General features: G+C 40.3%; 1 protein-coding gene across 2 annotated transcripts in view; it reads left to right on the top strand.

Annotated features, from left to right (window-relative positions):
• Nucleotides 1-6859, top strand: part of RPS6KA3 (ribosomal protein S6 kinase A3) — a 111382-nt gene extending 104523 nt beyond the window's left edge. For both annotated transcript variants that reach the window (XM_064278082.1, XM_064278081.1), the window contains 2 exons: nt 154-294; nt 1151-6859. In XM_064278082.1, coding sequence (XP_064134152.1) covers nt 154-294; nt 1151-1273 — 264 coding nt within the window. In that variant the 3' untranslated portion in view covers nt 1274-6859. The remainder of the gene's footprint in view (nt 1-153; nt 295-1150) is intronic.
• The last annotated feature ends 7232 nt before the right edge of the window (nt 6860-14091 follow it).

Genomic DNA, 14091 nt, shown 5'->3' with positions numbered 1-14091 from the left:
AGGAGTGGCTGGTAAATTTGGGCTGCCAACCTTTTGGTTAGCAGCTGAGCTCTTAACCACTGCACCACCAAGGCTCCCAGCAGTATCTAGTGCCACAGAAAAACAGGCAGACAAAAATATTTAAGTCGTGTTTTATTACTGTCACCATCACAGGACCTGGTGTCAAAGATGCTTCATGTAGATCCTCATCAGAGGCTGACTGCTGCCCTCGTGCTCAGACATCCCTGGATCGTCCACTGGGACCAACTGCCGCAGTATCAACTCAACAGACAGGACGCACCCCACCTAGTAAAGGTACCTGGGTCCAATTAAGTCAGTATTGGCCACATGCTCCAGGAGAGACAGAATCAACCTCTCCGCGCCCCGTCACCTTCAGTGCAGTACTCTTGGGGGCTTCTCTTTATAATGGGTGATTTAGAAAAGGCCAATGGAAGCCAAACTACCAGTAATAGGACCAGCTTAAAAGGGACTTCTGAATTTATTTCAATCTATAGAAGTAAGAAAACGGGGCCCTGTTGGCACAATGGTTCAGCACTCAGTTGCTAACTGAAAGGTTGGGCTCGAACCCACCAGCTACTCCTTGGGAGAAAGATATGACAGTCTGCTTCCATAAAGATTTATAGCCATGGAAACCCTATGGGGGCAGTTGCACCTATAGAGTTGGTATGAGTTGGAATCGACTCAGTAGCAGTGGGTTTGATTTTTGCTTTTATAGAAGTAGGTATTCACTGTAAATAAGGACAGAGAAGCTTATGGATTTCCTCACTTTCTTTACGCTCTTCTTGCTTATGTACACCACAAAGCAACCTCCTTGAGGTCACCAACAGTGACAGAGCACGGGTTCCAAAAGAGCAAGCTTTCTTGCCTCTCATACTCAAGGGTTGCAAAGAAGGAAAAAAGCGTCCTGAGAAAAGGGAGAACTGCTTGTTACGAGCCCACCATGTCCTCTCTCCTACATCATTTCAACCTCCCACATTGGCCTCTGCAATTTAGCGCAATCCGGGGGTGTGACCAGTGCGATGACTTTCCCTAGGAGCCCAATTATATAAATTTGCTTATGAAGAGATTTTCTGAGATCTACATTTTGTGTTTTGGGTACATGTGGCTACTCCATGTCATTTTTGTCATTGCCTTTCTTTCCTGTTTTTAGGGTGCCATGGCAGCTACATACTCTGCTTTAAACCGTAACCAGTCACCAGTTTTGGAACCAGTAGGCCGCTCTACTCTTGCTCAGCGGAGAGGTATTAAAAAAATCACCTCAACAGCTCTGTGAAGTGACCTCATTGAGTTATTTGGTACCATGGTGTAAGCTGATAGCACAAGTTCTGGCGACAGGTAGCACATATCTGAGAGACACCTGCAAGCACACACTGTCCCAGCTGGTACCCATAATGCTGCTGCTCCTGCTGCTGCTCCTGCTTTCGTCTCTTCTCGCTTTAAATGATCGTTAGCAAGTTAGATTTTCCTGGAGCTTCGGATGGAATGAAAATGGAAACATGGCGGAGATATATTCACTGAATCAACAAGAAGAAAAATGAACATATGAATACCACCTAAAAATACACTGAATAAAGCACTCTACACCATATAGCATTATTTTTATAGGAAATATTTCATGTCCCTTAAATATTCTTTGTTAGTTATAGGGATGGACAGTTTATGTTAAGCACTTAGCTTAAACGATCTGTTTATATTAGCACTGTATCCTTTGTGCCATCCAACATTTTGTATGTTTTTGTAAACAGTTCATATACAGTACATTTCTGTACTGCTTTCTTTAATGTATACATGCCTTGTTTAACTTGGAATCTATTATTATTAATCAATTGACTATTAAACCTGGTTAAATAGTTCACCTGGATTAACAGTATTGTTGGACAGCCATAAAAGTGGCCAGATTGTGGAACAGCTGTTGAATGTAATACTTTGAAAATGTACATATCTTTCCCCATGTCTGTTTCACTGGTTTGTGTGTGTGTGTGTTTCTTAAAGTCAGGTGCTCTGTCAGACTAACCTAGAGAGCTATAGGGGAAGGAAAGTTATCGTGTGTGTGTGGCATGATGTCAAGTGTACACCTATGAAGTTAGTGCATATACTTTGCATCTCCTTAGGCTTTTTTCCTTAATTAAAGGAAATAGTCCTTTCACTTTTAATGTTAAGTATATCCCTACTTAGTATTTGGCATACAATTTGAAATTTTGCCAATATAGATCAGGGGGCTTTAAGAGTCATGGTGAAGAGATTGCAATGAAGAATTTAGCAGCAGGTAATTGAGGTGCCATTGAATATTTCATGTTCAAATAAAAAAAAAAGATATTCTATATTAAACATTAATTTGAACGTAATAAATGCCACACGCCTCTATTAAATTGGATTTAAACTTCATTATTCTAGGGAATAAAACATTCTTGATCAAACAGTATCTGTTCTAACCTGAAATCATAGCTAAGGTAGGCTAAGTGAACGTTCATCGCTGAGTGCTTTCTGTAATCCTTCCTGATGTCTTACAGCCATATGATGCTGCTTCTGACTTGAGAATTATCAGTTTTCATTATGGTCCCTTAGTCTGCTTAGATGACAGTACTCATTATCTACATATAAGTTGGTGGTTGCCACAACGTTATTTGATGAAAACCCTGTACCTGTTATTACCTGTATCTTTGCCAAGCTGCCTAGCACGTATACATCAGTATGTCATGTGAAAGACATATGAGTAAGGAAAGATGGATTTCACTTAACCTCATCAAGAATGTGCCCAAAAGGATCTTTTCTTAGTCAGCTACTTAAACCATTTACATCTGACACCTTTTTGTCCTACCAGAAGCTTTAAGTCATCCCACAGGAGTACAAAGCCAAAAGGGGGTGGTTTATCTAAATGTCTTGGAAGCCACTTGGCATCCCTGAATTTCTCCTGTATACGATTAAAGAGAAAAGACAAATCGATAACGCTCCTTTTGCCCAAGTGACACAAAAGAATTATTGCAGAGAAATCAGATGTAAGTTTGTCTTCTAGATTAAAAATGTATAGAAAGATGGCTCTCAGAAGATCTAGATAACATTTTTTAAAGTTCTTGAGTATATGGATGCTAACTATTAAAGCTGCTTTCCATTGTCTGGAAAGAAAGCTCCCCCCGTCCCCTTCGTTCAGTGTCTCAAACCATGGTCATCCCAAATTGTCATGTTCAAAATGTGAACACACCTCTGGACAGAAAAACAAGATAGATTCTCAGATATTTAGTGCCACTGATGCTACTGCAAAAGTGCTTGGATGTACGGTCCATCACAGTCTTTTAAAACTAGGGGTAAATGTAGTAAACCAAACCAAAACCGGTTGCCACCTAGTCAATTCTGACTCGTAGCGACCCTATAGGATAGAGTAGACCCGCCCCAGTAGACCGCTGAGCTCTTAATCACTGTGCCACCAGGGCCGTGGTAAACGTACTAATCCTTATAAGTTACCTGGTCCAGGGTTCTCATTGCACGTAAAGAACCTGAGACCCGTTAACTTCTCCCCATTCATTTTTTGTTTCTCTTAACACAGTTCCGCCCTCCCTTCATATTACCACCTGACCAGTAGCTTGAGTTCAAAACTACATGTTTCTTGGGGTAATCCTGTACTGCTAAAATAATCCCAAGTTTATTGTTTCAAAGATACTGCCTACTTCACATAGTCAAGCTCTCAGTTTTATTGGACAAAACAATTTTTATAGTCACAAAACTAAAGGCTTGCTGCCTAAAAAGCAGTTGATGGACATAATATATTTCATCTGTGGTTCATGTGTTCCTATTGCTTTTGGCTTACAGTGGATCAGACTCAGCCAACAATATGCTCCAAATGTAGTGCTTGTTATGGGTTAACCTTTCCATTTATCTCTCAAAGGTCAATCCTTCCAGGCCAATATAGTTGTGGTATTGAGGCCCTTGCAGACTTCATCCCTTCATCAGTTGGTGCTGTCCTTACTACTGGGGCTTCTCCCAGGAGGTTTCAGTGCTATCTTAAAGATCTTTCACTGTGAAAGAAAGAAGTAAACTACCAGGCCTCTTTTACAAGCTTACTCTTAGCTTAAAATCCAAAATGATAGATTGCACTTAACATTGGCCAAGGCACATACTGAAATTTACTAATTACACTACCCTTAGTCTCTTCTCTTTCAAGTGACGATGCTAAATTAAGGTAAGTGTTGGGGGGTTTTCATATAAATCATTTCAGCTCCTTTGTTTTATAGTGGTGTCTTCTAAGTACAATAGACTTTTGACTTTTAACAGATTTGACGTGGACTTATTTATTCACAAGCAGATGCAAAAGTCCAAAGATAATTTTGAGAAGGCACAAAATACTGAGATGCTGTGAGGCTGACATGTGGGAAAAGACACTTAGTGAGTATATGGAGAGGGTGTGGTGTGTGTGCAGCAGACATTTCACATGCAGTGCACTCCAAAGAGTGGGGTTGGGTCAACCATTTCCTATCTATGTGTAAGAAACGGCAACTCTTGGTGCCAAGGGGCATCATGGGAAGTGGAGTTGACTAGTTAGCTATGTCCTGCACCTTCAACCCAAGAAAGACTTGAACCGGGAGGGGAATGTTGGTGGTGCAAAGGCTTCAAGAGAAGGCACGGTGGATTGAGTAGGAAAGGGGCTGGGGTAGACTCAGCTTGGGATGAGAGCAGAAAAAGAATTCAAGATTTAGGGTCCTTGGTACAGACGTGCTTAATCACCATGGAGGCCAACAAAACTCAGCATGGCTTTGATATTGTGTACTTCCCGGCTTTCTTAAAATCATGACCTAAGGCGTTCAGCTGGCTTCACTTTATAGAGAACGTCCTAGCTGATGGGATGACATTGAGCATTTGAGATTTATGAAGATCTTGGGACAGGTGCCTCAGGAATGTAAAGGGTCAGAAAAGATCTATTTTATGTGGTTAACAAATACAATAGGTTTCATGGCTGACCCTTGGTGCTTAAACCAGGAGGTTGCAATCCAGTCCTAGAGTTCTGTCCCTCTGAAAGATCCAACTCCATGTGACTAACCTTAAGCTGGATGTATACTTTGAGCCTTATTTAATTCACAGATACTAAGTTGACTTAACTCTGTGTTTATTTCCATTAAGGAAAATAGTCCTCTTTATCTCCAGAAAACTTAAATTTGCTGGTCTCCCCAGAGTGACCATTGGCGGAGACCAATTAATGAATGAAATAGCTCTCTTGGAACTGTGATATTCTGCAGAGCCACACTTAACCACTTTTTCCAGTGAAGAGTCTACATAATAATACCTGAATAAGGATGGCCAAGAAGAATTTGTATCTACCGTGTTTTATGTATTTTTGACACTGATGTATTCTGTGTGATCTAGTGAGTTGTAACTGGTTCCAATGCGACCGAGTGTTCTCAAAGAATTCTACAAATTAAGTCTACTTAATTTTCTTAAGCCTGATATTCCTATCAGCCTCACATTTACCACTTTGATTCCAGTCTTTTAACTGTTCATAACAGGGCATACAAAGGGTCAGGATGAGAGCCTACCTCCTACCTCTCAAGGCACTTTCCTCATTATTTTGCTATATAACCTTGAAGTGCATGATAAGCTGTTTCAATTTCCCTGACTTCTCCCAGAGCAACTAGCAAAGTATGTGACATTGAACAGAGATTAGTGGAACGGAGACTTAAGTTCAGAGGTGTGAACCTCCAGAAAACATCTTTAGAGCACATACCATTTGAGTGCAGTCTATGTAAATGTATATGAGAAGAGAGTCTACTAGCCCTCTGTAAGTAGATTAGCTCAATATCTTATGGAAGTGAAGATCTTTACTCCGATTATCACTATATACTTCTGATTGAACCATATACTGAGTTTTTCAAACTGAAGTATTAAAAATAGAAGTTTTAAATGCAAAACAAGGGCATAAGGATAAAGAATTTGGTTTGTGTTTAAGTGTAGTTTAACCATCTAAAGCTTTACTTTTTAAATAAAAAATTTTAAAAGCTTCAAGGTATTGTCATTCCTTAGCATCCTTAATGACTGTGGGTGATAAGTCTTTACTTTTAAGATTATGTGCATTAAATTAGGTTGGTCTTAACTCTTACCCTAAACTAAAGGGAAGTGTACACCTGAAGGACGAGATTATTTTGCATTTTTGGTCATGGGTGGGAATGGGGTGGGTATCTACTTAAACAGTTTTTAAAAAAGAAAAATAATCACAAATATTTTTCTACTATTATATATGACCTTATGTATATATTATATATGACCTTACTTCGTACTAGTTTCTCTCTAGTAAGGCACGCCAGAAGCCTAAGGTACCATATCATGAGTTCATATGTATTGTACCATTTATTGATGGTGAAATCGCATCAGATGCTTGGCACAGCTGCCATAATTATGAAATGCTTGTAAAGGATCAAATATCACTGAATAAATTGTTTTAAGAGTCTAATCTGGGAAGTTTTCGAATCATACTATAAATGTGATACTATAAATGTATAATCTAACCTCTTTCCGATTTATCCATGAACCATCCTGGAACAATATTGCTTGTACTCCTGTCTTAGAACAGGTTTTGTAATCTTTAAAAGAAATGAAAATTTATATAATAAAGTTTCAAATAAATGCATGTATGTCCCTTTTATCAGATTATTTCAATATGATGGTTAAATACCTTATATCAAATTTTCTACTCCCAAAGTATAAGCTTATGAAATTGGACTAATAGAACTGAAAACAGGAATGTTTCTGAGTCAAGTGCAATAAAATTTTCTAGGCATAGTATTGATTAGCTCAAGGATTTGTCAAATCAGATTCACATAAATCATAGACCTTTACCTACAACTAAATTTGATTAAGGATTCAAAGCATACGGGCACTCACTAGGCAGAGATGAAGCATTCTTTTCTTGGAGAATCCAAGACTGCCAGCTCAGCTCCAAAAATACCTTTTTTCTCCCTCACTAGGATGCATTTTGGATTCGGATTTAAAGGACACGTTTCCTTCTGAGTAATGTATGCGGAGATGTTCAAACAAAGGCAGCCGTTTCAGTTCTGCAGCATCTGTCTCCCTTTTGTACTGAATTAATTAGCCAAGTTTAACTAGCACCCATTCTTCAGCCAGCCATGCCTCCTAACTCCATAAATTCCAGGCTTTACAATAAGCCATTTAGATAGACCAAGTGTATCTTGCCCAAAGCATTTGAGAGAGGACTTGTCATTTTCTTTTTGCTCAAAAATAGCAAACCAATTGCAATCTAGTCAACTCTGACTCATGGCGACCCCATGTGTGTCATGAGTAGAACTGTGCCTCATAAAGTTTTCGATAACTGATTTTTTGGAAGTAGATCACCAGGCCTTTCTTCTGACGTGCCTCTGGGTGGACTCAAACTGTCAACCTTCTGGTTAGCAGCCAAGTGCACTAACCATTTCACCATCCAGGGACTCTGAAAATACCATTGTTGTTGTTAGGTGCCGTTGTGTTGGTTTCGACTCAGCGGCCCTATGTACGATAGAACGAAACACTGCCCAGTACTAAGCTTTTCTCGCGATCGTTATGCTTGAGCCCATTGTTGCAGCCACTGTATCAGTCCATCCCCTTGAGAGTCTTCCCCTCTTTCACTGACCCTCTACTTTACCTGGCATGATGTCTTTCTCCAGGGACTGGTCCCTCCTGTCAACATGTCCAAAGTAGGTGAGACAAAGTCTCATCATCCTCGCTTCTAAGGAGCATTCTGGCTGTGTTTCTTCCAAGACAGATTTGTTTGTTCTTCTGGCGGTCCATGGTATATTCAATATTCTTTCCCAACACCATAATTCAAAGGCGTCAATTCTTGTTCAGTCTTCCCTATTCATTGTCCAGCTTTTGCATGCATATGAGGTGATTGAAAACACCATGGCTTGGGTCAGGCACAACTTAGTCTTCAAGGTAACATCTGTGCTTTTTAACACTTTAAAGAGGCCTTTTGCAGTAGATTTCCCCAATGCAATGCATCTTTTGATTTCTCGACCGCTGCTTCCATGGGCATTGATTGTGGATCCAAGTGTCTTAGTCATCTAGTGCTGCTATAACAGAAATACAAGTGGGTGGCTTTAACAGAGAAATTTATTCTCTCACAGTCCAGTAGGTTACAAGTCCAAATTCAGGGTGTCAGCTCCAGGGGACAGCTTTCTCTGTCGGCTCTGAAGGAAAATTCCTTGTCATCAATCTTCCCCTGGTCGAGGAGCTTCTCAAGTGAAAAGGGCCCCCCAGGTCCAAAGGACATGCTCTACTTTCTTGGTGGTATGAGATCCCCCACTTCCTGCTTGCTTCCCTTTCCTTTTATCACTTGTAAGATAAAAGGTGGTGCAGGCTACACCCCAGAGAAACTACATTGGATCAGGGATGTGACCTGAGTAAGGGAGGTGGTACAACCCCACCCTAATCCTCTTTAACATAAAATTACAGTCACAAAATGGAGGACAACTTCACAATACTGGGAATCATGGCCTAACCAAGTTGATACCCACATTTTTGGGGGGACATAATTCAACCCGTGACACCAAGTAAAATGAAATTCTTGACAACTTCAATCTTTTCCCCGTTTATCATGACATTGCTTATTGGACCAATTGTTTTATGTTGAGGTGTAATCCATACTGAAGGCTGTAGTCTTCGATTCTCATTAGTAAGTGCTTCAAGTCCTCTTCACTTTCAGCACTATAAAGGTTAAAAAACCAAAAATCCAAACCTGTTGCCATCAAGTACATCCTGATTCACAGCGACCCTATAGGTCAGAGTAGAACTGCCCCGTAGTTTCTGAAAAGCACCTGGTGGACTCAAACTGCCAACCTTTTGGTTAGCAACCATAGCATTCAACCACTACGCCACCAGGGTTTCCACTATAAAGGTTAATACCTTTCAAATACAAAATCTACAAAAACATAACAAAACATGTAAAATGTTTATATAATTTCAATGTCAATTATCATACTGGAAATTTTCATTTGCAAATACATTTTTCTAAATAAATGGAAGACTTAAAAATTGAGTTTTGAACAATGAAATAAATATTGGATTTTTTCATCTAAAAAAAATGCACTCATAGTGACATCATCTAGTTGCAGGCACGTATTTTTGAAACATTTTACAACTAGCCAGATGGAAACGTTATTACAACTACAAAAAGGTTAAAACTAGTAAGAAGAAATGGAGAGCAGATAAACATAGGTCCAAATATTATCCTCTGACTTCATATTCAAATAAAACAAGAGTGATATCTTGGAAGAAATATTTTTCAACCACTGTTTTGGATTTTTAGCACGGCCTACAATCATTGTATTGATAGTGAGCTGTTGCTTTGGTTTCAAAGAAAGCATTTAGGTAAATGAAGGGCAGGGTGTTGTAGGACTATGTAGCAGGGTTTCCTAGGGATCAGGGACAGCCTTCTAAGGAAACAGTGATTAAGCAGAGACCAAAAAAACAGAAAGGGGAAGGGTAGCATCGAATGTCCAGAGGCTCAGACAGAGCTGGAGGCATTCGAGAAAATATAAAATTCTGTATGATGGAAGGTAAAATGTAAGAAGCAAGAGAAAAGGCTCAAAAGATAGGCAGCGGCTAGATCATAAAAGGCATAATCAGTCATATTAAGGAATTCAAATCTTATCCATTGGTTTTTTTTCCCCAGTCAGTTTTCATTTTATTCTTATTTCCTTTACTATCCAGACTGAATCCCATGGCCCCATAGTTGATCGCCTGGACTCCCCTCTCATAAAAAGCACCCTGAAATTCCTTCTGTCCTTGCCTTTATATTGCACCCACTGAGCAAAACTCCAACCCTGGATCGTTTTATTTACTTCTGTATGTACACTTCTGAGTATGTTGGAAGAAATCATATAATTATGCAAATTGATGCAAGTTTATGTCTTCTAATCTCAGCTAAGCTCTCAGTACCATTTGTCCTTGGTCAGATACATTCTCCCATTTTTTTAATAGCTTTATTGTCATATAATTTACATACCATAACGTTCACCCATTTAGTGTGTACAATTCCATTTTTTAGTATATAGTTGCAAACAGAGTTGTACAGCCATCATCATAGTCTAATTCTAGAATATTTTCATCACCCCAAAAAGAAACCCTGTACCCTATCATCTTTTGATTGGACTATTGCAGTAGCCTTCTGAGTGGTATCTGTTTCCACCCTTGCCCCATAACAACCTATTTGCCTTGAGTTGATTCTGGCTCATAGCGACCCTATAGGGACAGAGTAGAACAGCCCCATAGTGTTTCCCAGGCTGTAAATCTTTATGGAAGCAGATTGCCAGGTCTTTTCTCTCCAGGAGTGACTGGTGGGTTCAAACAGCCGACCTTCTGGTTAGCAGCTGAGCGCTTAAGCATTGCACCATCAGGGCTCCTTCCCTTGCCCCTTTACAGTCTAACCTTAAGGCAGAAGCTAAAATGATCTGTTCAAAACGCACTAAAGATTATGAGTGACGTGACCTGGTCTCCTTACCTCTTATCTCATCTCCCCAAACTCTTCCCCTGGCTCACTGCCTTCTAGCCACACTAGCCTTCTTGCTGTTTCTTGAACATGCCAGCATGTTCCCAATCAGGGCCTTTGTCCTTGCTATTCTCTCTGCCTCTTCCCCCGGATGTCCACCTAAGTCACTTCCTTCCAAATGATTCTAATGATCAGTCAGATGTGGGAACCATTCTATAGTAGAGAAATGAAGACTGATATTTTTTCTCCTTTTGTATCTTATATTGGGTAATTGACAGTTTTTTTTCTTTTTAATCATTCAGACTTTTAGATACGTGGAGTCTAAACCAATAACTTACCATGCGCTAGGCACAATTGCTAAACACTGAAAGCATTATGTCATTTAATTTCCACAACAACTCATTGTTGCAGGTACTGTTCCTATACCCAATTTACAGATGAGAAAACTGAGGCTTATAAAGAGGTTAAGTAATTTGTCCAAGATCGTAGAGTAGTAATTTGCTACAGGGTCTGGATTTGAATTCAGGTCTGTCTAACTCCAAAGCCCAAGTTCATAATCATTTGGCCTTGAAACAAAATTTTGTAAAGGTATCCTTTCATTCTCAATTTTGTAAATTGCAAAATATTGCAAATGGAAAGAGGAACCAGAACTTAAGTCCCCCACCATCCTTTGGTTTCTCTCCAAGAAGTGCGTCTGCTGTGGACTTTCTTGACCTCGGCACTGTTGACATTTTGGGCCAGATAATACTTTTTTTTGTGGGGAGCTGTCCTGTTCATTGTAGGATATTTGGCAGCATCACTGACCTCTACCCACTGAATGCCAATAGCACCCGCTCCCCAGTTGTGACAACCAGAAATGTCTCCAGATTACTGCCAAATATCCCTGGGTTGGGAACTACTGTGTTAGATTATTGTAATTTATTCCCCTGTCATCTAGGCATGTTCATTTCCCTACAGAGATGATGTTAAAACCCTAGTGTTTGCAGAAAGGTGATTTATTTAAAATAAGTTTACTTAGACGTGAACCCACTGGCCCAGCATAACTAGCCCATGAGAAGCACTGCTTAACACTTCTTAAAGGATTCATAGGAATCGAACTGAGCTTAAGTCTTCCTTACTATTTCCCTTACTTCCCGTGCGTATTGAGCACCTACTGTGTGTGTTCCAGACATTCTGCTAAGTGCTGGTAATAATTATTACCAACACAGACATGGTCTCTGCCTCATAAGGTTTACAGTGAAGAAGGGAAGACCAGTTGCTGGGGACCCCATGTGTGTCAGAGTAGAGCTGTGCTCTATAGGGTTTTTCAGCAGTAGATTGCCAGGTGGACTTGAGCCACCAATATTTCTGTTAACAGCGAGTAACAGCAAGTAAGTTAACTGTTTCCACCACCCAAACCCATTGCCGCTGAGTCGGATTCATAGCGTAGAACTTTCCCATGGGGTTTCCAAGGCTGTAAATTCTTTTTTTTTTTTTTCCAGACCTATCTTTTTTTTTATTGTTTAATTTTTATTGTGCTTTAAGTGAAAGTTTAACTAGTCAATCTTTCATACAAAAATTTATACACACCTTGCTATATACTCCTAGTTGCTCTCCCCCTAATGAGACAACACACTCCTTCTGTCCACTCTCTCTTTTCACGTCCATTCGGCCAGCTTCTGATCCCCTCCGCCCTCCCATCTCCCCTCCAGACAGGAGATGCCAACATAGTCTCATGTGTCTACTTGATCCAAGAAGCTCACTCTTCACCAGTATCATTTTCTTTCCCAATTGTCCAGTCCAATCCCTGTCTGAAGAGTTGGCTTTGGGAACGTTTCCTATCCTGGGCTAACAGAGGGTCTGGGGACCATGACCGCCGGGGGCCTTCTAGTCTCAGTCAGACCATTAAGTCTGGTCTTTTTATGAGAATTTGGGGTCTGCATCCCACTGCTCTCCTGCTCCCTCAGGGGTTCTCTGTTGTGCTCCCTGTCAGGGCAGTCATCGGTTGTACCCAGGCACCATCTAGTTCTGGTCTCAGGGCAATGTAGTCTCTGGTTCATGTGGCCCTTTCTGTCTCTTGGGCTCGTAGTCACCTTGTGTCCTTGGTGTTCTTCATTCTCCTTTGATCCAGGTGGGTTGAGACCCATCAATGCATTTTAGATGGCCGCTTGCTAGCGTTTAAGACCCCAGACGCCACTCTCCAAAGTGGGATGCAGAATGTTATCTTAATAGATTTTATTATGCCAATTGACTTAGATGTCCCCTGAAACCATGGTTCCTAAACCCCTGCCCCTGCTGTGCTGGTCTTCAAACCGTACAGTTTATTCAGGAGACTTCTTTGCTTTTGGTTTAGTCCAGTTGTGCTGACCTCTCCTGTATTGTGTGTTGTCTTCCCCTTCACCTAAAATAGTTCTTATCTACTATCTAATTAGTGAAAACCCTCTCTCTCCCTCTCTCCCTCCCCCCTCTCGTAATCATCACAGAATATTTTCTTCTCTGTTTAAACTATTTCTCGAGTTCTTATAATAGTGGTCTTATACAATATTTGTCCTTTTGCAAATAATTTCACTCAGCATAATGACTTCCAGATTCCTCCATGTTATGAAATGTTTCATGGATTCCTCACTGTTCTTTACTGATGCGTAGTATCCCATTGTGTGAATATACCATAATTTATTTATCCATTCATCTGTTGATGGGCACCTTGGTTGCTTCCATCTTTTTGCTATTGTAAACAGTGCTGCAATGAACATGGGTGTGCATATATGTCTTAGTGTAAAGGCTCTTATTTCTCTGGGATATATTCCAAGGAGTGGGACTGCTGGATCATACGGTAGTTCTATTTCTAGCTTTTTAAGGAAGTGCCAAATCGATTTCCAAAGTGGTTGTACCATTTTACACAGCCACCAGCAGTGTATAAGTGTTCCAGTCTCTCCACAGCCTCTCCAACATTTATTATTTTGTTTTTTGGATTAATGCCAGCCTTGTTGGAGTGAGATGGAATCTCATTGTAGTTTTGATTTGCATTTCTCTAATGGCTAATGGGAAACCTTGGTGGCATAGTGGTTAAGTGCTACAGCTGTTAACCAAAAGGTTGGCAGTTCAAATCCTCCAGGTGCTCCTTGGAAACTCTACGGGGCAGTTCTACTCTGTCCTATAGGGTCGCTATGAGTCGGAATCGACTCGACGGCTGTGGGATGGGTTTGGTTTTGGTTTTAACGGCTAATGATTATGAGCATGCATCTGTTCGCCAACTGAATGTCCTCTTTAGTGAAGTGCCTGTTCATATCTGCTGCCCATTTTTAATTGGGTTTTTTTTTGTAGTTGAGTTTTTGCAGTATCACATAGATTTTAGAGATCAAGCACCGATTGGAAATATCATAGCTAAAAACTTTTTCCCAGTCTGTAGGTAATCTTTTTACTCTTTTGGTGAAGTCTTTGGATGTGCATAGGTGTTTGATTTTTAGGAGCTCCCAGTTATCCAGTTTGTCTTCTGCATTGTTAGTAATGTTTTGTGTAGTGTTTATGCCATGTGTTAGGGCTCCTAGCGTTGTCCCTATTTTTTCTTCCATGATCTTTATCGTTTTAGCTTTTATACTTAGGTCTTTGATCCATTTTGAAATCGTTTTTGTGCGTGGTGTGAGGTATCG

The sequence above is a fragment of the Loxodonta africana genome, chromosome X, assembly GCF_030014295.1.
Source record: "Loxodonta africana isolate mLoxAfr1 chromosome X, mLoxAfr1.hap2, whole genome shotgun sequence".
NCBI lineage: Eukaryota > Metazoa > Chordata > Mammalia > Proboscidea > Elephantidae > Loxodonta > Loxodonta africana.
The sequence above is the reverse complement of the archived record's forward strand: the minus strand, read 5'-3'. Positions and strand labels throughout refer to the sequence as shown.